The sequence below is a fragment of the Parus major genome, chromosome 6 (assembly GCF_001522545.3).
Source record: "Parus major isolate Abel chromosome 6, Parus_major1.1, whole genome shotgun sequence".
In the NCBI taxonomy this organism is placed as follows: Eukaryota; Metazoa; Chordata; class Aves; order Passeriformes; family Paridae; genus Parus; species Parus major.
This window is the reverse complement of record NC_031775.1, coordinates 7,414,701-7,437,861: the sequence shown is the minus strand read 5'-3', so window position 1 is coordinate 7,437,861 and position 23,161 is coordinate 7,414,701. Positions and strand designations below refer to the sequence as shown.

The window sequence follows — 23,161 nt, the reverse complement described above, 5'->3', positions numbered from 1 at the left end:
GACAGTAATTTACAGAGTTCAGACACTAATAAAAAAATTTTACCTGAAAAAAAGCTTATTGTGCATTTTAATTATGAAGCACTAACAGTTCAGCAGCTTTAAATTCATAATTTAATGGTTACCTCCGGAAGTTTACTCATTCTAAAGGATCTGCAAAATTATTGACTTTAATAATAATGATGTAAATCTGCAGACATCCTGAAATACTACATCAACAATATTCTCATATAAGTAAACTCTAGGTCAAAGACTGATCCATGTGTCAGGCCACATCATCCAGTTGCCAGAGCACACTGTTAAATCTTAAAATATGTGAAAAAAGGAATATAAATAATCTGAGTTGTGGATCTCTTTCCTTAGGTTAAGAAACCATTTCCTCCCTCCTCCATAAAACCGCAAGAGCTACTTTTATCCCTCACTGTGAACTCAGTTCTTCTCCAGTCATGAGCCCAAGTTTCCCACAGCTAACACTATATGCCTCCTGTTCAAGGGAAGAGCTGCATTTCCCTTTCTTTTGCAGGAAAGAAAGCTGCAAATTTGCTTTAAAACTGACCTGGCAATTGCACAGATATTATTCAGCCCAGTTATTTCATAGAATGAGCTCTTTTCACAGATAATGCCACACAAGTTTTTGATGATTTAGCTACAGTCCCACTCCAAATTAAAAAGCACTTAGGAAGTGAAATGAAGAAAGGGCTTCAAACCCATGAGTTACGTATTTTGTGTCAGAACAGAACACCAGGTTTGATGATGTAACACCATTTAAACCAGAACCTCAGCTATCACAGGCTGTTACTCACATTTATCTGGCCTATATTCTACCAGGGTGTTATATTTCTCCTGAAATTCATAACAGATAGAATTTAAGAACATAGCCTTAAATAGACAACTCCTGCACAGTATCTATGCAGCACACATAATACTCCGTATATACCCCTGACCTTCAGCAGTGGGCTTCGTATTTAGTGATTACTTTAATCACACAAACAGATAAGAGGAGTTGCCTTTGTGTTTTGAGTACTTGATTTAAAGAAGAAATCATTTGACCAAGAGCTGCAGCTAGCTACATGCTGTTCTTGAAAGTTATTTTGTCAAGTAAAATACATGCACTCAAATCACATTATGTTATCATGCTACAGTTTACATAAAAATTGTAATCAAAGCAGACTTCAACAAATAAACCTGAGTTTAAAGTTACAACAACAAACTTCATGGATTTTTCAGAATGTTTGCTGCAAGGAAACAAAATAAAAGCTTCTTACTTGTATCATGACTGTTTACCCAGAAGGGAAAAAGAACCCAACTTGTGCTGGAACTGCTTAGGATACAAAATTGGGTATTTGCTGAAATCAAACCTTCTCTTAAAGTGTTAGAGGCTCTGGTGAAACAACCATTACTTCTCAGACCGCTATACAGTATTTTTGGTCAAGACAGGAAATGTTGTCTACCTCAGAATAATTAATGCCTTACCTCTTAGAGCACCTGCACAGCCACATTTAAGACTGTTCTGTTTTACTCAGAGCAGAGACTTGAACTGCTTCCCCAGTATCCTGGGGTTTTTTGATCCCCAGCTGCCAGAACACATTTCTCTGGTCAAACAAGTATTATTTAAATGGAATGCAACTATAGAATTTGCTCCCTCTCTCTGCGTCTGACATAGACATGACACTTGTGTTTGATGAGACATGCAACCTTATCATACAAATGCCCTGTACACTGAACAGCCATTTATAGTACAGATGCTGTCTACTGGAACATCTCAAATAAACAATACCAAATCAGGAGGCTGATGAATTACTTGTAGGGCTCAGGCTCACAGAAACACAATAATTTCTGATGGAGTTGTAAACATATCAGAACTGGTTTGCAAATTAGTTTGAAAGCAAACATACCACCTCAGATAACTAGCACTCTCCTAGGATACTGACGTTGTTTGCATATACAATAACTGTAGGTAATAAAATTCAGAATGCTGTTACTTCAGATGAGGTGACTGTTACTCAAGAAGTAATCAAGAAATTAAACAGATTATCCCAAAGAAATGCTGATGCCCACAGAATCGTTGTTTTATCAAAAAAATAGATAATACAGTTTTGGAGTGTTCTGAAAAGCTGGACTGGAAATATTTAATTTTGCTCTCACAAGGGACTATTTTGAGTTAAACTGTAAGAAGACTAGAAGAACATGAAACTGCTCAGGCCTAAGAAATTACTACAGTTTGTCTAGGCATAAGAAAGCCATTACATTAAATGGCACACTTCCTTTCCAGAAGTTGACTCAGTCATTTGAACTTTAAAGGAAAAAGGAAACATCTCTACTGAGTAATAGTTAAAGAGGAAAACTCTTAGACTTCTAGAGGACATCAGACTTATCTGTTAGTTTAGTAGAATATCCATTATTATAAATACTAATCTATAGCTTTTGGTATTGTGAAGGAATTCTTATTTGGAGATTAAAAAAAAACCCTCTCAAAGCTGCATTTGCAGCTTTAGGACAGCTGCTCAGCAGTCTCATTCACTAGAGGTGGATGCTTAACAGGTGATGCAGTACCAGCACTTCAAGAGAACTTGCTGAATTGTTTCAGTTCAGTCAGTACAGGTAAACTGCATTTTTCTGATTATAGTTTATGTACAGCACCACATGGCCATTGAAAGGACAGCTGCAAAACACAAAGAGCCTGATCCAGATCATCTGAGGCTTCCCCACATTCAAGAATAGAAGAAAAAAGTGAGGAGGGAATGCCTTCCCTCCTCAGTTGTCTGTTGTAAGGCACTGATATGCAATAGCTCACAGGAAATGAATACTCTTACATAGCTCCTCTGAAGCAAAGGCAGTGACAGCCAGAGGATGGCATATGTATGCTAGGGAGTGGAGGAGGGACAGGAAGCAATCAGCAAGAGATGCTGATAAAAAGAAAGAGCCTAACAACTGTGAGGAAAAAACCCTCCTGGCTCCTGCAGAGGCAGGCTGCAAAATGCTAGACCTGGGTTTTCCCCAGACTGGAAAAGCTGTTTCAGGCTGCTTGTAGCAGAGTCTAACTAATTCAATTATTTTTGTAGCAGTGTTTGTTATTTTCCCTCCCTGGCCTTACATCATGACCAGATTTCAACTTTTGCATCACTTAATCGAATAAAGAAAAGTATTTATTGAATGTTTTTGTTTTGTTTAAACACTATCTCCTGTTTCAGGCTCTGGCTTTTGATTTGGAACCCAAGCTGCTAAAAAACCTATTAGGAAATACAAAACTATATGAATAACCACAGAGTGAATATACCAGTCATGAGCTACCACAGTGATTTAGATAATATTTCTGCTACCTCAGATAACAATAGCTCCTTCACACCTTTCAGCTCATTGCATCACCTGCAAGTAAGCCTGTCTCACTAGAAACGTTCACTGGTCAGAAATAAAGGCTCAGAATTATATGAAGATGTTCTGTTATTGCACCCAACCATGTATAACCATATCATCTTAGGTAACATGGCAACCGAGCACTTAGATAATTAACTATGTCCAAAAGCCTTCTTACAGAGGATTAAGTCTATAAAATTAATGAATTCTGCTTGCTTCCAGACAGTTCAAGCACTAGAGGAAAATAAACAGCTTTGCTGCCCACGTCAACTTGGAAATACCAGATTTATGTATATGATCATGCCACTGGTGACAGCGCTTAGCACTGCCAACAACGTGCAAGTCTCATTCACTTCAGCAGGGCTGACAGATGCTCAGCTTTAGTAAGTCTGTCAATACTGTTTTCCTGTGTCTGCTACCTGCTCATGACATCTCATGACAGAATTTGACATCTCATGACAGAATTTTTCTAGTGGGTAGGATGGTCTGCAGGGTGGGGACTGGAAAAATAGTTTACAGATGATTTCCCAATGCTATTGTTAAAGCAGTGTGAAACCTGAAGAGTGAACTTAACTCTTCCCTACTTGTTTTTGTCTCCTGTTTTCTTGTTCCCACCCCATATGTTAGACAAGCATTTATTTTTAGATAAAGAACAGATAAGCAGAACAATCCATTTCAGGAGAACACATCACCTGTCACCCAGCTGACTGACTGTGACTCCTTTGCATTATACTGTTGACTATTCAGCAATGAGCTGATCGCCTGGGCCTACCTGAATGGAAGAAAATACAGTGTCTCAGACACCATTTTTAAAGACTTCTTTAAAAAGTGAACTGTTATGCCAAACAGCTCTGTGTAATTCCCTTCCTCACCCACTGTGTTAAGAGCATTTTTCCTGAACAGAAGCATTAGCAACCCCACAATCCTGTATTGTGCTTTTCTCAGCAGGTTTCAAAAACCTTTAGGATTTCTCCCCTGCTCTCCAGGTAAAGTGTGAGGTGGTGGGAATTGTATAGGGCTGGCTGACAGAGTGCAGGTCAACAGGTCTTGTCTGTGCACGGGCTAGCTTCATAATGGCACAATACTGGTATCCTCTTTCGGGAGGGTGCTTGGAAACATGTTGGTCTAATACTATAGATGGGATGAACAACCCTGCTGTGTTAGACTCTTCCCATCGTCTTTCTCAGGAGCTTTGAGGCAGTGCTCTTGCAGCATGACAGAAGAGCATAGAGCCTTCATGAAAAAGGAGGAATCTTTCTGTTCCCTGTGGCCCACCCACAGACAGTCTAACTAACTGGGGGCAGTCAGAGCACAATGAACATGTCTGCAGGCAAGCCCAGCCTGCAGGCTTAGAAGGACACTTGTAGCCAAAAGGGCTATGGCACATCTGATGTTAAAAGCAATTATAATACTGTTTACGTTGTAGTATTTGGACTCATTAGGACTCATCTTGCACATAGAAAGTCTCATCTCAGGGCAGCTGTGGATCAAAATCACATGTGGATAACTAGGTATACAGCATCCACTAGCAACATTTAGAGTTGTGTGCCCTTTCCAAGAAGGAGACCTTCCTCGCAGTTATCTTTTCACCCCTCCTCCCCACCAGGAATATTTTAAAAATATAAGTACAGCTTTCCTTTTCACACCACAATAACACTGCAACTATGGCTGAGTTCATAGGTTAACTCACTTATGACTGTAATTTCTGATCTGTCTGGAGACATATTTATGTGATAGATGATAAAGAAAAAAACAGATTAGCATCAAAAGTCATGTGTTCCAATTAAAAACATCACAAACAGCGGGCATAACTATCCCAGCTCCCCCTGAAAGATGCTATGTTAATTCCTGTATGTCTGCTTCTGCCCTCATAAGGTAGGCTCTAAAATCCATTCCCATCCCAAAGCTGTAATCCCAGCTAAAAACTGAGCTTCACTGGGAAGGAGTTAAAAAACATTTAGCAGTCCTTTCTGACACTGGCATGGCTGAAAATGCAGTCAGCTGTGTGAAGAGCTAATTCCTCCACACCTCTGGGAATTCAACTGTTGCAGTTTCACTTCTGCTCCTCCTATGCTCTCAAAAGGCCCATGAAAATCATAGAGCCTTGGGGCATAGTGTTTACATTTTCACAGACTGCAGTCTGAGACAATGAGCTTTTTGGGAAACAATTGGCTTTTCATTACTGATTGTGTCATATGCAGTGCAAGTGCTACAGCCCTGGCCCATGGCTGACAGACTCTAAGTACGACTGAATGACTTGTAAGAAAATAATCAACACCATACAGTGCAGGCTGTCGTGAAAATGCCTACAAAAATATGATGGCACCTCTCTGTACTTACCTTGGGTGGGATGAAAAAAGAAATACCAAGACTATTTACAGGAACAAAATTAATCTGAGTTTATGAAGGGAGTTTATTTTTGTAGACGGAGTATTTTAGGTAGTCTTTTGCTTGTTTGCTTTTGATAATACTGCCAGAGCAGCCTTCTTTATAATGACTATGCTGCAAAAGGAGTTATGAAAAGTATATTGCATCATCATAGGCCTTAGTATTAAGGTAAATGTGGCTCTGTCTTCCAAGAAAGGGATAACGTACATAAGAACAAGGGAGATCAGGTGATACAGTTTCGCAGGATTAATATGAAATAGCATAGCTAGAAACTTACCAACTGACTTTGAATCACATTTGTTGCAGAGATATACATTTTGTACCCACGACTTAACAGACTATTTTTTCATTACGAAAAAACCCATCGTTTTAAAAGCAGTGTAGGTGGCTTTTTTATTATGATTTTTGCAGTGGAGCAGACCTTTTATTTGCATTATATTTGTTTGTCTGATTAAATCATTCTGGTATTTCTCTTACTGTTATGTAAGTAACCTCTCTTGTCATTGAACTGCAAAATAAGCCTTCTGCAGGTGATTTGTGGAGGAACCAAGACCTCTCTAGAAAGATCTGAACATTCTGGAGCAGATTTGAGACTGTCAAGAAACATGAAAAAAAGAAGGGAGCTACCAGAAATCACACCAAGCTATCTCATAAGAGAAAAGTGGGTAAGGGAAACATAAATTTCCTGAAAACCTTCCAATGTTAAAAATATTTAAGAAACTGAGCTAATTCAGGTAATAGAAGTACTGAACTGCAACACCTTAAAATAATGCTTCAAGGGGAAGAGAAAAGAAAAAGGCAGCTAGGAAATATATGGCTGTAATTGACAGATACAGCAGGTAATTAATTATTAAATCCATGCTGTTTGTCAGCTGCAAATGGAAGGCTTCTGCATAATTTAAGACAGTATTTTAAGTACTCTTGAGTCTTCTGCCTGACGTGTCTAATTTTTATCCAACTATTGCACCTCATCACAAGAGGGGACACATCCCTGTCTTTGTTCAGTTTTATCACCTGACTTCACATACTTACAGTTACATGTTTATTTTCTACAAATATAATTCTATAATTCATTTAGAGTTGTTCTACTCCCTTCTCCCCCAAGATTGCACCACTGAGGCCTCTATCAGCAGAAAAAGAGACAACACTGTACAGAATAGAACTGGAAGCTCACTTAAAAGAGACAGTATCACCATCCATAAAAATATACTAACCAGAACTGTCTTCCTGGGGCATTATCAATGCCAGCCTGTACTCTGAACTGGTACATTTCTAGTTCACATTATACTCTATTTATTCACACCTAGGTGCAAAGATCCTCAACTCTACCAGGCCACGTCAAAGTGTACTGCTATTTTTCAACCCAAACAAGTTCAACAAGGTTTTTTTGCACACTTACTCTGGAGATGGTCAAGGGCATGTTGAAGTCCTTGCCCCCTTGCAGTCGGAAGCCCCATGGTCCAGGTCCATTCAGATTCACACTGTAAGCCATGTTGTACCGCTTTCAAAGGCAGCAACAGGGCACTGCAGGACAGAAGGATGGGGCAAACAGAAAAAAGTGTGAAAAAACAGACTGAGAACAGGGAAGGGTTTTACATAATGAAAGCAATTCTCTCTGCCTTGCCTGCTCAGTCGTGCTCTGATACCACCTAAGAATAGATGAGAGCTATAATGCAGATGCTGATATCCCAGATGAGTAGGGCCCATAAAAGGTTTGTAACCAGACACCTACTATGCAAAGACTTCATGACTCAGAGGTCTAATATAGCCCCCAGGGAAGGGGACAGATCTTTCTAGGCTCCTCGAGCCCCTCATGCTGCTCAGTTACTTTATGGACAAAACACATGTTTTAATAAAACAAGCAAACAAATTTCCATTCTAAAATCCCAAATACCCAAGTACCTTCACTAACCAGTTAACAACTACAAAGCCATTTTTAAATTCTGCTTCAGCACATAGGTATCTTGCACTGTGACAAATACGAGTCCTTTCTACACAGGTCTTTCCATATGTAGCAGGAAATGCACAAAGGAAGTGTTTACCTTATTTTGCAATGCTTTGTTGAACTGAAAAAAAAAGTATATACTACATGTATTTAGCACCACCAAGAAAATAAACTTAAAAAATAAATTAAGAAAAAAAAAAATCCCACAACTTCATGTTTGGCTCTTGGTTCCACAGCCCTTGCTTTCCTTAGGAAAAATTAGCATTTATTCTTTCTGAATGCAGAAAGATGTATCATAGGATACTCCTGAACAGCATTTAATTTCTGTGACAAAAGCATGGTTTCACGACATACTTGTTTCATCATTTCAATACAAGTCTTCTAAAGGTGTGATACTTGAATGAAAGGCTAAGAATACAAATACTTAGCTAACTGCTTCCTTAATTAATTCCCCAAGTTTTTCATAGTTTACATTGCAGTTCTTAGGAGTTCCATAAAACTATAAACCTTGTTCAGTTCAAACGCTGGATAGCATTTCTGGCTTAGATTGGAAATAGATAAAACACAGAGGGCATGAAGGTAGGGAAGAAGCTGTTGGCAGAAGTACAGATATAAACAAAAAGTTTCTGTTCTCAGGGTAAAGCTACAAACATTAAGTAACGCTCACCCCTTTCAAGTCATTAATTTGTGCAGGACCTCCAGAACCCCTCTTCTGTATCCTTGCAGCATTTATACTCCTTCATCCTCTGGTTAGAAAGAAATTGCCATTATATTAGAGAAAAGGGAAAAAAGTCCCCACAGGTTCTACGTGGATAATCAAAAAGACAAGCAAACCCACACAATGCACTAGAGAGAAGCAGCTCAGCTTGAACATTGATAACGGGTCACCCTACCAAAACACCTACCTTAAAACATGGTAAATACCTGATGGCAAAACAGCAGAGAGCAAACACTACCAGGAACTCAGTCTTTGTCTAAGGAGATGGTCAATAATTTTTCAAAACCATGAAGCAATAAATGTTTTTGTCTAGCATTCACAGTGCCAGAAAAGCCATTTGTACAAGGGAATAATTAATCTCTGCATAGGCACTAGACTAAACCATGTAACCCTTTAGCCAGTGGTCCACATTAAACCACAGCAATTCACACAGATTTCAATAAAAGTTACGCTAAGCCAGTGGAACTGGCCTCAACTAAAATGAAAGCAAATAGCAAGATACAGCTTGAGAATAAAGCAGGGTTTTGATGTCTCACAAATACCTTGAAGGTACATTTACATTAAGAGTATTTATAACCTGTCCTCTGTGAGTCCAGAACCACTGATGTTTGAACGATTACTTTAAGAAGAGGCAAAACTGACTTGTTGGACTTAAAATGGCAGAGTTTCCTGGCCTGCCAGTTTATCTAGTACTGATTTATTTTTTATTTTTTTTAAGAAAGCCATATGCATACACAAAAGTTTGAAGGTATATTCTCATTGTACTTTTTCCTTTTACTTTTCCTAGGAATTCACTGCTGTTTTAAGTGCCCTTTCTTGGCTCCATTTCAAGCATTCAGGAGAACAGAATAAAACCAGGAGTAAGATAAGCGTAACAACTCACTGCTTCACTACTAAAGACAGTATCACATACATATTAGAAGAAAGACCACAGTTTTATGGACTGTGAATTCTATGCATGTTACCTTTCCATACCTACATCTTCAGTCATTTGTGTAAATAACAGAAAAGGGGAGGAAGTAAAACCCAGAACAGAATAAAACCACACAGAAACCTGAACAGAGCTAAGAACTAAAAAACAGAGATGCTGTTTAATCAAACACTATGTCATTCTCCAAACAGCTTCTGTCCTACTTTCACATCTATAACATGCCATTTGCTTATCAGGATATCTGAAAGGACCTGAGAGATCCTTCAGGCTGAGCAGTGAGCTAAGAAACCAGAGCGGGCATCGCATTCGGGGTCTGTCATTTGAATGAAATGTTAAACTGAGGTCACTTGTTCCTACTCCTTTGGTTTCTGTCCATGGCTGCTGAATGTTCAGCATAGCTTGGCATTTTTAAAAGGAAAGTGTAGAGGACATGCCAGCGTCCCAACCAACATTTCCCTTCAATGCATTGGGACCACAGCTCTTTCATGTGTCTGCACTATCCCTACCAGGTGCAATTTGGACATAGACTATTCCAGAGTTTTCTCTCTCCAAGCCTCTCTCCTGTGCCTGTATCCCTGCTGCCTGCCAGAAAAAAGCTCTGCTCCTAATAATGAAGTTTAAATGTTGCAGAAGCTCATACTGTAGCCACAGCTCCATTTGTTCAGGACACCCTTAGCACAGGTCTCACCTTCTACAGACTCAGTACAATCAGCCTCTAAATAAGAAAGCTGGTGATCCATCCAGATGGCTGTTTCAGCCCTGCCCTGTTTTCAAAGGTGAGACAGTGCAGCAGCTACAGTGCCACCACAGCTACCAGAACAAACCTCAGCAAAACCCTCTGGGATACCAGAGGCTGAAATAAACTGTGTGTACAGAAGTAGCAATTTCCTTGTTTTTCAGATGCTTGTGATATTCAGATTGTGTTTTAAGTTGCTTTACATAATTTCTGCTAGTCTGTTTCAAAAATAATATTTGTTTGCTCAGATAATAGTATTTTGTTTCTCATGGTGTGCCTTCTTCCCTACATTCTCTGGTTATGTCAAAATCTATGACTTGCTTAAAGCTCCCTCCCTTCAGAGAGAAGCTGTGCTGAGTCAGATGAGGTCATTGATGTAAGGAGTGACATTTAAACAAAAAACATATTCCAGGAGCAGGGTGACATTTTCTCTACACATATCAAATCAGAGGATTGTCCAGAGCTCCCCAGGCACCCCCCCTCCATGCCCAAGCTATTCCCAGATGACTGATGGGAACATTTGTGAGGAAGCTGGATGGGTACCAGGCAGAGGAGAGTGTCACTACCTCCAGCAATGCCTCTGAGCACGAGCAGAGCTATCCTTCCACAAGTCCAGCAGAGATGTTACGCCGGCGGAAACAATTCACTCGTGCTAGGAGACCATGCTGTGCGTATTACAGTGAACTGACTTTGGGACAGCCACAACTGCATGCTCGGGAGTACACAGACATTAGGTGAATGAAATAAAAGCCACTAGTGTCAATGCTAAATTGAGGTGGAAGGAAACAAGTAATGGAAATTCCAATTGTTAAAGTTGCAACTACTTCACAAAGCTGGCCACATTAGTCAGGGGTTATATTTTGTCTGCTGTGGCAAATGTAGGCACAGCGGAGACTTGAATTACTGTTACTGCAGCAACAAGGTTTTATCATTTGGATCATCAAGGTTTTCAGAAGTGGATTGCTTGAGAGTTTGACTTCTGAGCTGCAACAGATTATGAATCTCTGGCAAATAAAAAGATGCATACAAGGTCATGGTTTGAATACTTTATGTTTAGCCAAGTGGAAGATTTGTGTCACACATGAGTAAACTATCATCTCCTCTGTAACAGAATGATATTCAACAAGCTGGATAGATTTCCTTTAGGAAAAAAAAAAAAAAAAAAAAAAAAAGAAAAGAAAAAACCAGGCAAAAAGATTGTCTTTCTTTCATCTCCCTCACCTGAGGGATTGGCAGAACAAGAAGGCAGCATTCAGCTTTATGACTTTTTTTGTCCCATGGATTCCTGCATTGTCCCCAGTGCAATTATCTACAATCCTTCAGAAGAGTGGGAAAGCAAGGCGAATGGAGTAGTTTCTTTGAAGAAACTACTCACTAGACACATGCATGAAGAAAACCCAAGCTTTGAACCAGTTGTCTAATATACACAATCCTAGAGTTTTCCAAAGTTTTGAGTGCCAAATTGAGTTAACCCAATGTTAAGCACATTTCACAGGAAATCAATAGCTGTATTTGGGGACTGATCTTCATTGACACTAACAGGATGAAATGGTACATATTTACTACATATTAGCTAAGTAGTACTAAGGAATTTGAAATTGACACTTCAGAGATGGGAAAAAAAACTAGCTCTAAATTCCTACCTTGCCAATGGCAAAATTAATTACCAAGACAAAATATATTTCCCCCCACAAGTTCAATATTGCTTCCAAAGTAAGACCATTCTGCAAAAGAGCTCATCGCGTTCTCCTTTCCCTCACTGCTGAGCTCTGAACTAAATTGAGCTAATCCTACTTCTACTTCCATTTACAGCTTTGTTTCACCTATTTAAAATCCTCCAATTCTCAAAGACCTTAGGAATTCTGAGTTCCTTTTAGCCCCTTTATCAAACTGTCCTAAGTCTTGATCTTCCTCAAGCTGCTAAATTTTCTATCACATGCGGCTTCACCACAGTCTGCTTTGTCAATTATTAAGACTGTGTTTTGTGGATTCCAGAAAAAGTTGATAATGCTGGGGAGATATGCTAGAGCAATAAAATGATAGCATATTACCTTCCTTCTCTAGAATATAATGCCTGCAAAAATGCAGCTCAAATGTTTCCTCTATGGCTGTTTGCTGCTATCAGTATCTCTATCAATTAACCAAATTTGCTACTTACCACTCCCTCTAGATCCTTCACCAGGATTTTACAAAAAAACCCATCTGTTTTCAGACTTTTTTCCTCTACTGAATGGCCTTTTTTTTGTCTGCACCAACCTCCTCTCACTACCATAAAAAATTTGGTATATAACACAGTTTAGTCAGAATAAAATTTTAAAAGGCATGAAGATTTTTTGGTAACTGTGTTAGACTGGATACCTGTGGAGAGACAGATTCACCATGAAAGGGAAGGGGAAGATACACTTAAGTCTTCACAAACAGTCTGGAGAGGTGTGTTAGTAAGTTCTCATCTTACGAGCTTTTCAGTCATCGTTTTTAAAGACACTACAGCATGTAATACTTAAGAATACTATGGCACTTACCTTCCCATGACAAGAAAAATTCTTCTTTTAAGGTAAAGAACACTTAAACACCTGTTGTTTTAACCATGTCCTGCTCATAAACATAACCATTGCGCTTAGGTTATCAGCTTTAGGTCAGAAAATGAATCAACAGCAGCAACATGGATTAAAATGCAGGGCTCAGTTTCTAAAATACTTAAGGCAGAAAAAGAAGTCTGCAAAATGTGTTGCTATTCAGTTTTCATTATGACACTCCAACTCTGGGCTGAAATCAGGAAAGTTTGCAGCAATCCTATGACTAGTGTAATCTGTGTCCTGCTGCAGGGGAACCTAATTGACTATTTGGCCTCAGGAAAGAGACAACTGTGACCGCAAAAATCCAAACAAACCCGAAGACATCACCGTCAGCTCCACAGAGACGAGGGGCTGAGCGCTGACATCGAGGTCACAGGAGCTCTTAGAGCGCTGGCTTTGCCTCCTTACAGCCCGAGGTCTGGCACAGCGCAGGGAGCGCACAACAAAGCTCACGAGAAGGATCCTGAGCCAGTGTCAGTGTCATCTGGCCATGACAGATTCCTCAGGGATCACCACAGCACGCTGATGTAGCGGTGCGCCTATACCCACAAGGGTGCAAGATAACTAAGCAGCCTCCCAAAAGTTACGCTTCAGCCTCGCCTACTCACTTCTGCCTTTCCAGAAAGGGCTCCCCGGGATTTAATTTTCCACTACAGACACGCTGTAGTCGCCGCGCGACCCACCTTGCCCGCTCGCAGTGTCTCCCTCACCGGTACCTCCGGGCCGAGCGGCCGCCCCCCGCCCCCTCCGGCCGCGCAGCGCTGCCCGGGCCGCGCCGGGTGGGTCCCGCCCCCGCGGGAGCCGCGGCTGCCGCACCCACGGACATCGGCCCCGCAGCCAGAGGGCGGCCGCGACCGGGGGCCGAGGGAAGCGCTGAGCCACCCGCCCGCCCCCGTGGCCAGAGAAGAGCCGCTGCCCCGCAGGTGGAGCCTTTAAAGCGGCCGGGCCGCCGGGAGCGCCGCGTTGAGGGAGGCTGCCGCTCCCCGTCCCGCCACGAGGGGGCGCTGGGCGGGCGAGGCGGCGCGGGAGGGGATTTGCCTCAGGCGGTGGCGCAGGGACCGATCCGCAAGAAGCCGCTGCCGGCGGCGTGTAAATATCCGAGTTTGGGCCAAAATCACCTCGGGGCCGCGGTGGCAGAGCAGGAAGGTGACACAGAGCTGTGGGGAGCGGTTCGGCCGAGCGCCGGGGCAGCAGGTATCCCGGGGGGCGGGCGTTCCGCATCTGAGCCCTCGGGGAAGGATGCGAGGGATGAAATGGCGGCGGGAGCGGGGGGGCTGCGCCCGCGGGTGGGACCAGGAACTCTCTGGAAGGCGGCGAGGGCGGCCGGGAGGGGCTGCTGTCCTGCCCAAGTTCAGCAAAAGCTCTTGAGCCTTGTGCGTTAATGCTTTGCGGGCTTGGAGCCTGCAGCCTTCAGCCCGTTCGCTTACCGCCTGCTGCCTTCAGCCCCTCTGCTCGCCGCCGGAACACGAGTGAGAACGGTGCTTTCATTCACTGACCCTTTCCCCCCACTGATTCACTGGTGTTAATATGCAATGGTCGTTTTAGTTAAGTAGAAAAGTTAAAGCTATGTCCCGAGAGGAGACAAAGGTTTTGGAAGACAAAAAATGCAGAACGAGCAATTTAATTGCCCACCAGGATACTGATGCTGAGATGATTTAAGAGATTGAGCCTTGTGGTGCCTTCACATGGTCCTGCTGAGTGCTGTCAAGGACCAGGCAGCTCGCCCCATGCATCCCTCTATTCAGCACTTCTGTTTGGTTTGCTTTTTTGGCTTCTTATGTTACGCTCCCCAAAGCCCCTGCAGAAAGCCAGCTGTTTTCTCAGTGCAACGACAGAGCCACTGCTTTATGAATTTGGTGAAAAATTAAAAAAAGGAAAAACCTGTTCCCAAGCGTTGAACCGCTGGAAACGCGTGCGGTGCCCCTTGGCATGGGAGCCCGCTGGGGTTTGCGGGAATTGCGTGCCGGGAAGGTCCCGGGCAGGCGGCCCCGCTCTGGCCCCCGGCGGAGCGGCTGTGCCGAGGGGCCGCGCCCGGTCAGCACCAGGGACAGGGCGGCGGCGCGGCCGGGAGAAAGCCCCGCAGCTAGGGGCCGAAAGCGCCGGGATAAGCGCAGCAATGGAATCGCTGAAATACACTGCCCTTCTGAGAAGTTTCTCAGCTCCAGCCTACTTAAAAGGGTCACAGTTCAGGTTCAGTGTTTCATGTCTTATGGAACCTCAAGTCTCTTTACACTTTTAAGTACTGACTCCTCTTTTGGTCCAATATACAGCACGCACAGACAAGGCCAGGAAAAGTTGATCTAAATTACTTCTGTATTTATATTTGGCCAACATTCATATTCATATGGATTGTGACTTTATGGTAGTTGCAAAAATATTCCACTGACAAGTTGGCTTATATCCCCAAAGGAAACATTTTGCATCTTGTGATGAGGTATGCAACCTCATAAAGTAGCATACTAGGTGATTTAGGCTGGAAAATATGATCCGGATGGTGGGAAATTATGTTTATTTCATGATGTTCTGTTCGATTATCCCATTCTATGTGTGATGGAAAAAATCATATTTAGATTTAAGGACCTATACCCGAGCCTTTCCAAGGCCTTCAATAACCTGATTTTCTGCTCCCTGGTAAAAGTATCAGCAAGGATAACTGGGAATTGTCCAATAATCCTGTTCTGATGAGTGGTGGATCAGTTTTGCTTCAGACTTTGTTTTTGTTTGAAACAGGATGAAATACACAAGCTTGTATACTTCTCCATAGGTCACTCAAGTCTGGGGAACTTGAAAGTATGGGAGCTCTACCTGCTCAGCAGTCTCTGAAAGAACCTGCAGGCTTGTTCCCAGAAACTTGTGCCTGTCATCTGAAGGGACAAAATCCCCTGTCCCGTTTTTCAAGAAAGACAGTATTAAACTCATATTTTAGATTATGTTGCTTACCTACCAATGGCCTTGGAATAGTTCCCTGAAACACCTTTGGGGTCACCGCTTAGGATGAAAAGCTGAGCACTGAGACTGCACTGGCTAGGCCATCTTGTGCAAACAATCCTATTTGCTTTCTGGAAAGTAGCTTACCAATAGATTTAGCTGTCCATTTTCCTCAGTGACTCACTCAGTGTGATTTTCTTTTGACCCATGAGTTTTCATTTCAGCCTGGGCAATTTCCTTTACTGGAAAATTCAGATAGTTCTGCCAAGGGCTAATTTTCTGCAAGTCTTTCTCCTGGTCTTTTATCCTTTCTTCTAATCACAATCTGATCTTCCAAACTGTTTCATCAGCTGTTCAGCCTCAGAGCAGTCTCAGAAACATTGTTTTCCTTGTAAATAGGCCCCCAATTTTCCATAAATGTCTGCAGTATGGTTTCATTAGGTTTATCAGGTACTTCAGTAAGCTGTCTGCACAGTTTATTTGAAGTAATTTTAAACTGAAGATACAACCACCACGGATAGAAACTTAAAAGAATGACTGCTACCCAACAAGGCTGGTCTCCTCAGGTACTGAGGGGCTCCTCACCAATGATTAGGAATATTATCAAGTAAAGTGCAGACACTGCAGCACAAAGTATGAATATGCTTTATCATGAGATAATGCTTTTGACATCTCATCTCACTCCCTGCCCAGCTGAAGGGGTTCTGAGTTCAGAAATAAACTGGTGAAAGTGTGGCTTTCTGAGAGCCCCGACTGAGGAACAAGTAACTGAGAAGATACTGCCTTTGGTTTGGATGGGCTGTGTAGGTGTTACTTCTCTGTGGCAACACTGATGTGACTGTTCAGGCAGAAGTGCTAACATTGAGAGGAGTGCAGATCTGGCCTGCATTTGCACTGTCATTTACCCAAACTGTAACAGCTCCAGTAAATGAGGCTGTTCCATTTGTGATTTTCCCAGTTCTTAGCACATGCTGTGTAAGGAGGCAGGAGAATCAGTGTTTTGTTCCTTCTGTCACTGGCAAATAAATGGGCAATTTACAAAACAACTCACAATTTTCACTTCCCTTCTGACAAAAGACTAGGAGGAATTTCTTTAGAATTAGGACTATAGATATGTCCAGTTAACAGTCTGATTTATGTGGCATGTATTCTGGTACTGGAAAAAAAAATCTGCCAAAGGAATCTAATACTTTGGATCTCCAAAACTATTTTGTTTTGCAGAAATTTTACAGAAAATCTTAGGAACATATAGCAAGCACAGCTCAGATGAGGATCATATTTTTTTTCTACTTAATAAATTTTATCCTTGTAAGAATTTTGCAGGCCTCCTAGTGTTGCCCACATATAAGAGCAAACAGACATGCAAACAAAATAATCAAAATGTGAAGGTGTTACATGCAGTTCAATAGAACATTGTGAATTGCAATTCTAGAGTGCTGCTCAAACATGAAAAAGAACGCCATCCACATGATAATCTCCTTGGACTGTTCCTGTCATTTCCCTGGGCTATGTTATTAGCATAATATTCCTGGTACAGGATGAAAACAGAGTTATGGCAGTAGGTAATTCAAGAGGGACTGTCATCAGATATTCTGCATGACTTATAACCCTCACCACTTTCATGCTAAATTTAGGCCAATCTGGCCCAAAATTTCAGCACAAATGTCTTGTGCACTGATTTTAGATAGAATAAAAGCTGGAATTCTCTTTGAATGTTGTCTTCTTAATTCTAACTCACTGTTTAAGTGTAAATACTCAGCTGTAAATGCAGGCTTTTTGTACAGTGGGAAAGGTGAATCTCTTCACACTTGTGTCCTTTGGTATTTCTCTGCATCCCTCCATTGAAGGTTGATTATCATTGCATCTTTCTTACAATAGGCATTGCTAATCTTCTGTTTGAGTATGCAAAACCTTCCTGAATTTGCGTTGCAGCACTCCAGGAGTAAATGGTATGGCCTTTTTCAGGTAATCTTGGGCACTAAATTGAATTGCCCAGGGCACAGAAGGAGTTAATGCCCTAGTCTTACTCAGAACTATCTTTGATACTTACCACAGAGCAATGTCAGTTGAGTAACAGGCTTGTTCAGTTTGATTCAGTTTGGTGCCTTGAGCTGATGATGTTTTCAGCTGAGCCCATTGATTTATTGAAGCAGTTTTCATTGGGATGTCTGAAAACTGGGATAAAGTTTGCTGAGGAAACTGTGAGCTAAGTTTAACTTAGCTGCTGCTGGAGTCTGGGTGCTGGTATATGTTTTTCTTCAAAGGGTAGCATCTTGGTGCCCAACCTTGAAGAAAGATAAATAATATCTCAATGGTCAGGTGCTAAATATACATATCACTATCAATCAGCCCTGTCCTTGCACAATCTTTTCATGCAGTAAGTAGAGTAAGGACTAATAGAGAAAGGCACATCATGTCAAAAAATTTTCTAGACCATATTTGTACAATCACAATAAGTAGAATACATTTATTTTGTAGCTTTATTGGCAGTTTCAGTAACTCAGAGTTTGTTTAGAGTCAGCTAAGCTTTCAAACTGAGTTTCAGTGGGCTAGGTGAGGACAAGTGGGATACAAATTCAGGATCCTATTGTATAAGTTAAATTCCCCGGTTGTTTAACACAGTGCATGAGTTAAGAAGAATAGAGCTCCCAGACAAGTCAACAGGAATATGTTATTCTTTATTCCACTTTTATTATGTTCTTCAGCCCTTTCCTTTACATGCTGGATATAAGTGGTAGAGGGAACAGAATAGAATAGAAGTTTAAGTGACGAGATTTTTTTCTTCTTATGAGTTCTTTCAAGTTTAGATCAAATAAACTAGTAACAGTCACATTTTACTGAAGTCAAATAATTCTGCTGGAACCAAGCCACTAGCTCTTGGAAGGAGGAAGCAGAGAAAGACAAGTGCCTGCAAGTGAGTCACATGTTGAAACAGATACATTATGGGGTCTTCTTGTCAAATCAACATTTTGAGTGTAATTGGTGTAACTTGCACTATATATATGCAATAGCTGTGAGTGTTGTATTTGGGATTTCCAAAGATTTTCAGTTGTTGAAGTTCATTTGAATGTCCTTTGGACCACCAGAATCCCTTTTCAAATCTCTGTCTCCAGTCCTGAGATACAAAACCAAAGAATAAATACTAGTATTGTGAAAATCTTAAGCAAGTAGTCTCAAAGACACAAAGTGCTTAGTAGAGATGTTGCTTTATTGCCACTGAACTTTTTGGTTTTTAACTGAAATTTTCAATATTTATGATTTATGATCCATCCCCATGAAGTTGTTTAATTACCATGATTTTCTGTTCAGAGAATTCCCCTTAAGTAGTGGATGAGAAACCCAGTAACCATCAGGATCCACCTGATGTATGGCTGAATTCTCTGAATCATTTTGCTGTCAGTCTTTACTGGTATAATGCCATTCCTACTTGTATGTCTGTTTTGATAAGACATCTGGCCTTGACCATCTTTTGGCTAAAGAAATGCTGTGATCCTAGACCCCAAATCCTGGGTTTCCCAGAAATGGCTTCCAGTGATGCTGGACAGTCAGCTGTATTATTTTGAAAACTTGTGCAGTAATTTTATTTTTAAAAGCTGAAATTCAGGCAGCTCACTGCTGCCATGTTCATGAACTGCTGTAGGAAGCAATTGTCTTTGTACTGTGACCCAGTGAAAATGGAGCAGGTTCAGCTGTGATGGGACTCTTTCTATTTCAGGAAACAGCACAATGAAGGGAAGCTGCAAGCTGCAGCTCTGTAACACGTGCTGTGGCCTCCTTAGCCCTGTCTCTGGAATCATGGTCTGGCTCCTGCTTGTGAGGAAAATCAAGGATTCAGTGAAAGGAGCAAAGAGAAATCTGACACAAGATGGTAACTCTGAGTCCCTTTTCTGGCCCACAAAAGGAAAGAGAAGATGCCTGATTAATATGAATGTACTGGTTTTCAACATTTTTTGATTCCCTAATTTATTTGCAGTCAGGTTATTTTGATGCAGTGCTAATGGGTATCCTGAATTGTGTTTTCTTATTTGCTTCTTTTGCCTTTGGTCATAGTCTACCATCACAGTTTGGGGTAAGATGAGAATTAAAGTGGGTGTGATTTATTGAAATGAAGTTTCACATCATGTTTCATGGAATTTACATTGTTTTAATTTCTTCAGGTAAAAAAAAGTTATCTACAGTGCCTAAAGAGAGCAGCTCTTTCTGGGTGAAACTTCTCTTCTAACTGAACATAATGATCCTGAACCTGAAAGGCTGGTGTGGCTTTTTCTTTTTCAGAGGAATGATTTTCAAAAGGAATCCATGCAGTGAATGTGATGAACCGCCAATCTGCCTGATGCTACTACCCCAACTCTGTCCTTCAACAGATTAAGTTCTCTTCTTACTTCACTGAGCAGCAGCAGAAAGTGAGTTTTAACAAGTGCATCTGGAAAATAGCACTTCAAATACGATCTATCAATACATATTAAGGGTTCTGCCATGTGCTTCTGTTACTCAGAGACTTCAGCTGAGGACAGCAGCATCAAAAGGATTCGTATTTTTAAATCACAGTTGGAGGTTAATTATAAGCCCAGGCTCCATCTGTTTATATGTTAAGGTAGAAGCATAAATAGTTCCTTTAAAACTAGGAGGGAGCTGTGTTTAATTAATGCTGGTTGTACCACCTGAGAGCATTGGGTCTGCTTGGAAGGGAGTGCTAGAAGTGTGAACTACTAAAAATTAGAGGAAGATGGTGATACTGCTGGGAGGGCTTGAAAGCAGGACTGTCCATGGGATGAGTGGCAAGGAATGCTCGACTGCAGGACCTGGCAGGTACCAGGGAGCTGAGTCCTGATCAAGAGATCAGGGTTTGAATGGGAAGTGAGGGGACAAACAGCTATTTCTTAGCAACTTCATGGAAAAGGTAAGCAAGGGCCTTCCATCTGGCCTGTGGGTTAGCTGGAGAAGACTGGTCCCTCTTTGCTGAAAGTAGGGAAAATGAGAAGAATCTCTAAGAGATGTGGACTGAGCTAAGCAGGATTTCTGCAGTCTGCACAAGAGGATGAATGTGGACATGATTTTCTGAGCCTGAGAGAGTTTTCAGCCTGTTAGTGGCTGATCAGTTCCCAAAGGAAAGTTTCCTGAGAACATGTTTCTCTCAAGGACTGTTTTTTGTAAATAGGTTTTTGGTTCTCAAAACAATATTGTACAGATGTCCTGAGTGTTTTCTCTTGTTCCACCAATGGGACCAGAGAGCTGTTGTTCCCTTTACCAATCATGTTAAACCTGTAGTGGAACACCTTATAAAAGGGGCTGAAAACCCCAAAATAAAGGCTTCTGCCTTCTTGGGATGAAACCTCTGCTGCTGTGATTTGAATCTACTCTTCTATTTTGTGTCCACTAGCAACAGATGAAGGTGAGCAGTCACAGTGGGAAAGAACTTAAGTAAGTTTAGATCTTAAACTTTTTTTGTCAAAAAGAAAAACTTTTTTTTTGTTTTTAAACTTCTCTTTTTTGTTTTCCTTTTTCTTTAAAGGTGAACTTGCATAGCATACCTAATATAGACAAATGAGGGAAGAGGTATTGCTGAAAACATTATCATATGTTTTATTCTATGGTTATGTGTTTACAACCATGACCAGTCTAGTGCATATTAATACTGCTGGGACTCTGATGAGAACTGATTTCCTCCAAGTTGCAGGTCAGCACTGGACCTTAGATATTCTGGCATGTGATAATAGCCACTAGAAATGCTTCTATAAGCTTTTATCAGTATAATCTTACTCTTGCCTTCTTTCCTGCCTTTCATGGTGAGCCTCACTTTATTCTTAACAGCTCTTGGAGTTCAAGCTTTAATGAATTGACCTATTTTAAATCCTTTGATATTAATGGAACTCTTTTGGGCATGAAAGTAGAAGTTGGTTCTGAAAGTGTAACTTAGATCTGGACAGGGCAGAAACAACTATCTGATGTTCAGAGCAAGCTAAACCAATCAGTGTTCTCTGATTTTCATTCTAGGCAACATTCAGGGAAGTTTGTGGAAATCTTGTCAGTTTGATCTTGTAGCGCTTCCCCCAGTTCATGTTACCCTTGTTTCCCGGATGACACTGCTGTTCAAGGATTCTCTTCTTCCATTAACAATTTCTGCCCCATTAATAGAGCAGAAAATCCTAAAAATGATTTACCACCTGTTTGACTTTGCTCACTCCAAGAGACAAACCTTTATATTTCATACAGGGCTTTTGATCAACAACATGTACACAATTGCATACTACATTTTTTTCTTAGTTACAACTTAACAATAAAATTCCTGATTCTACTTCACTCATGTTACCTGTAAACAACAACTGAAGTCTGTGTGGTGGGCATCTGTAAATTATTTCTGTTGAGAAAAAGAATGCCTATGCATCCCTTATCCCCTTTCAGTAACAATCTGTCTTTTATATGTGATAGTCTAGAGTAGATGTTTTGATAACTGTTCAGTAAAGGAAGAAAATGTGAATAAAATAAATGGAAAAAATAAATTCTATTTCTAGTTGTGAATCTTGGAACAAACTGTAAAAGTTGTTTGAGAGTAGCCACATGACGATGAAGAGCATACTATCTCTGTTTCATAGGCAGAAATATTTAGATATAAGATGATGGGGTAATTTTCCCAAGGTCACACAGAAAACATGGAGAGAAAAAAAATCTTGAACTTCTGATTCATCATTTTATTAATTTTTTTCAGGACTGTCATTCTTCCTCTTGGTAAAGGTTTGCTATGCCAAAGTGCTTGCTGCTTTCTACATCAAATCAAATTTACAACTAAGATCACCTATCAGTATTAATCTTGGCTTTAAAAAATCTGCAACTTAGAAAAATGTGATGATCTATGCTGTTAGATATATACTAATCTGGAAGAATGTTTTAAAAATTCACTAACTTTTAGTACTGACCTAATATAACCTTAACTCCTTCATTTCACTTGTGTGTCCTGAGGGTTTGTGTAAGTATTTATGCATATGATTAACTTCAGGCATCTGAAAAACTTAATAAGAAGGCAGTTTTACCAGTTTTGCAGCAAAGGTTGCATCTGGGTGTGTTTTAGTACATTTTTGAAGTACTGAGGCTTTTGAAGGAAATGCTGTTCCATTAGAGGTACAGTCACTTTCTTTGTAAGCTTTCAGGCATGGCACTATGTGGAAGGGTATAGATTTTCCTTTTTATTTTTCCAGTCAGTGGAAAACATTGTAGCAATTGTAAGTATGCCCATAAGTCTCCTGCAGCCTATTCAGGAAATGTTCCTCTATGGAACTTTATATTGGAAACCACATTCTATACAATGATGTAGTCTCAGTTTTTTGTGTCTGTTTCCAAACCATCTTCTTGTACACTTGTGGAAGTCACAGTGAAGTGTAAATGTTGAGGGAAATGAGTGATGGATTTGCTTTTACATTGTGGGTAAAACATGCCCCACAAAAATTTTCCTTAGCAAGTTATTTACATAGGTATCATGTTTACTTTTTTATGTGCATGTTGAGCTTGGCTCTCAGGTTATGTCTGTGCACTAGCACAGCTTAACCAGAGCTGCAGCTCTCTCTGCTCTACACCATACTTAAGGCTTGACTCA

General features: G+C 40.9%; 2 protein-coding genes across 8 annotated transcripts in view; one reads left to right on the top strand and one right to left on the bottom strand.

Annotated features, from left to right (window-relative positions):
• The window catches only part of LDB3 (LIM domain binding 3), a 116,689-nt gene extending 103,278 nt beyond the window's left edge, over window positions 1-13,411 (bottom strand). For 3 of the 7 annotated variants that reach the window (XM_019007255.2, XM_033515546.1, XM_019007256.2), the window contains exons 1-2: window positions 7,364-7,455; window positions 7,139-7,263 (exon numbers count right to left, since the gene is read on the bottom strand). In XM_019007255.2, coding sequence (XP_018862800.1) covers window positions 7,139-7,231 — 93 coding nt within the window. In that variant the 5' untranslated portion in view covers window positions 7,232-7,263; window positions 7,364-7,455. Of the gene's footprint in view, window positions 1-7,138; window positions 7,264-7,363; window positions 7,456-8,351; window positions 8,431-13,328 lie in introns of those variants that run through there. The other 4 variants (XM_033515544.1, XM_033515545.1, XM_033515547.1 and 1 more) reach the window with 4 other exon arrangements.
• LOC117244649 (Krueppel-like factor 13) lies at window positions 10,580-20,944 on the top strand. Its single transcript, XM_033515698.1, has 4 exons — window positions 10,580-10,803; window positions 13,268-13,839; window positions 19,289-19,441; window positions 19,849-20,944. Exons 1-4 carry the CDS (start codon window positions 10,580-10,582, stop codon window positions 19,854-19,856), a joined length of 957 nt encoding a protein of 318 aa, XP_033371589.1. The 3' UTR covers window positions 19,857-20,944.
• Window positions 20,945-23,161: the final 2,217 nt, after the last annotated feature.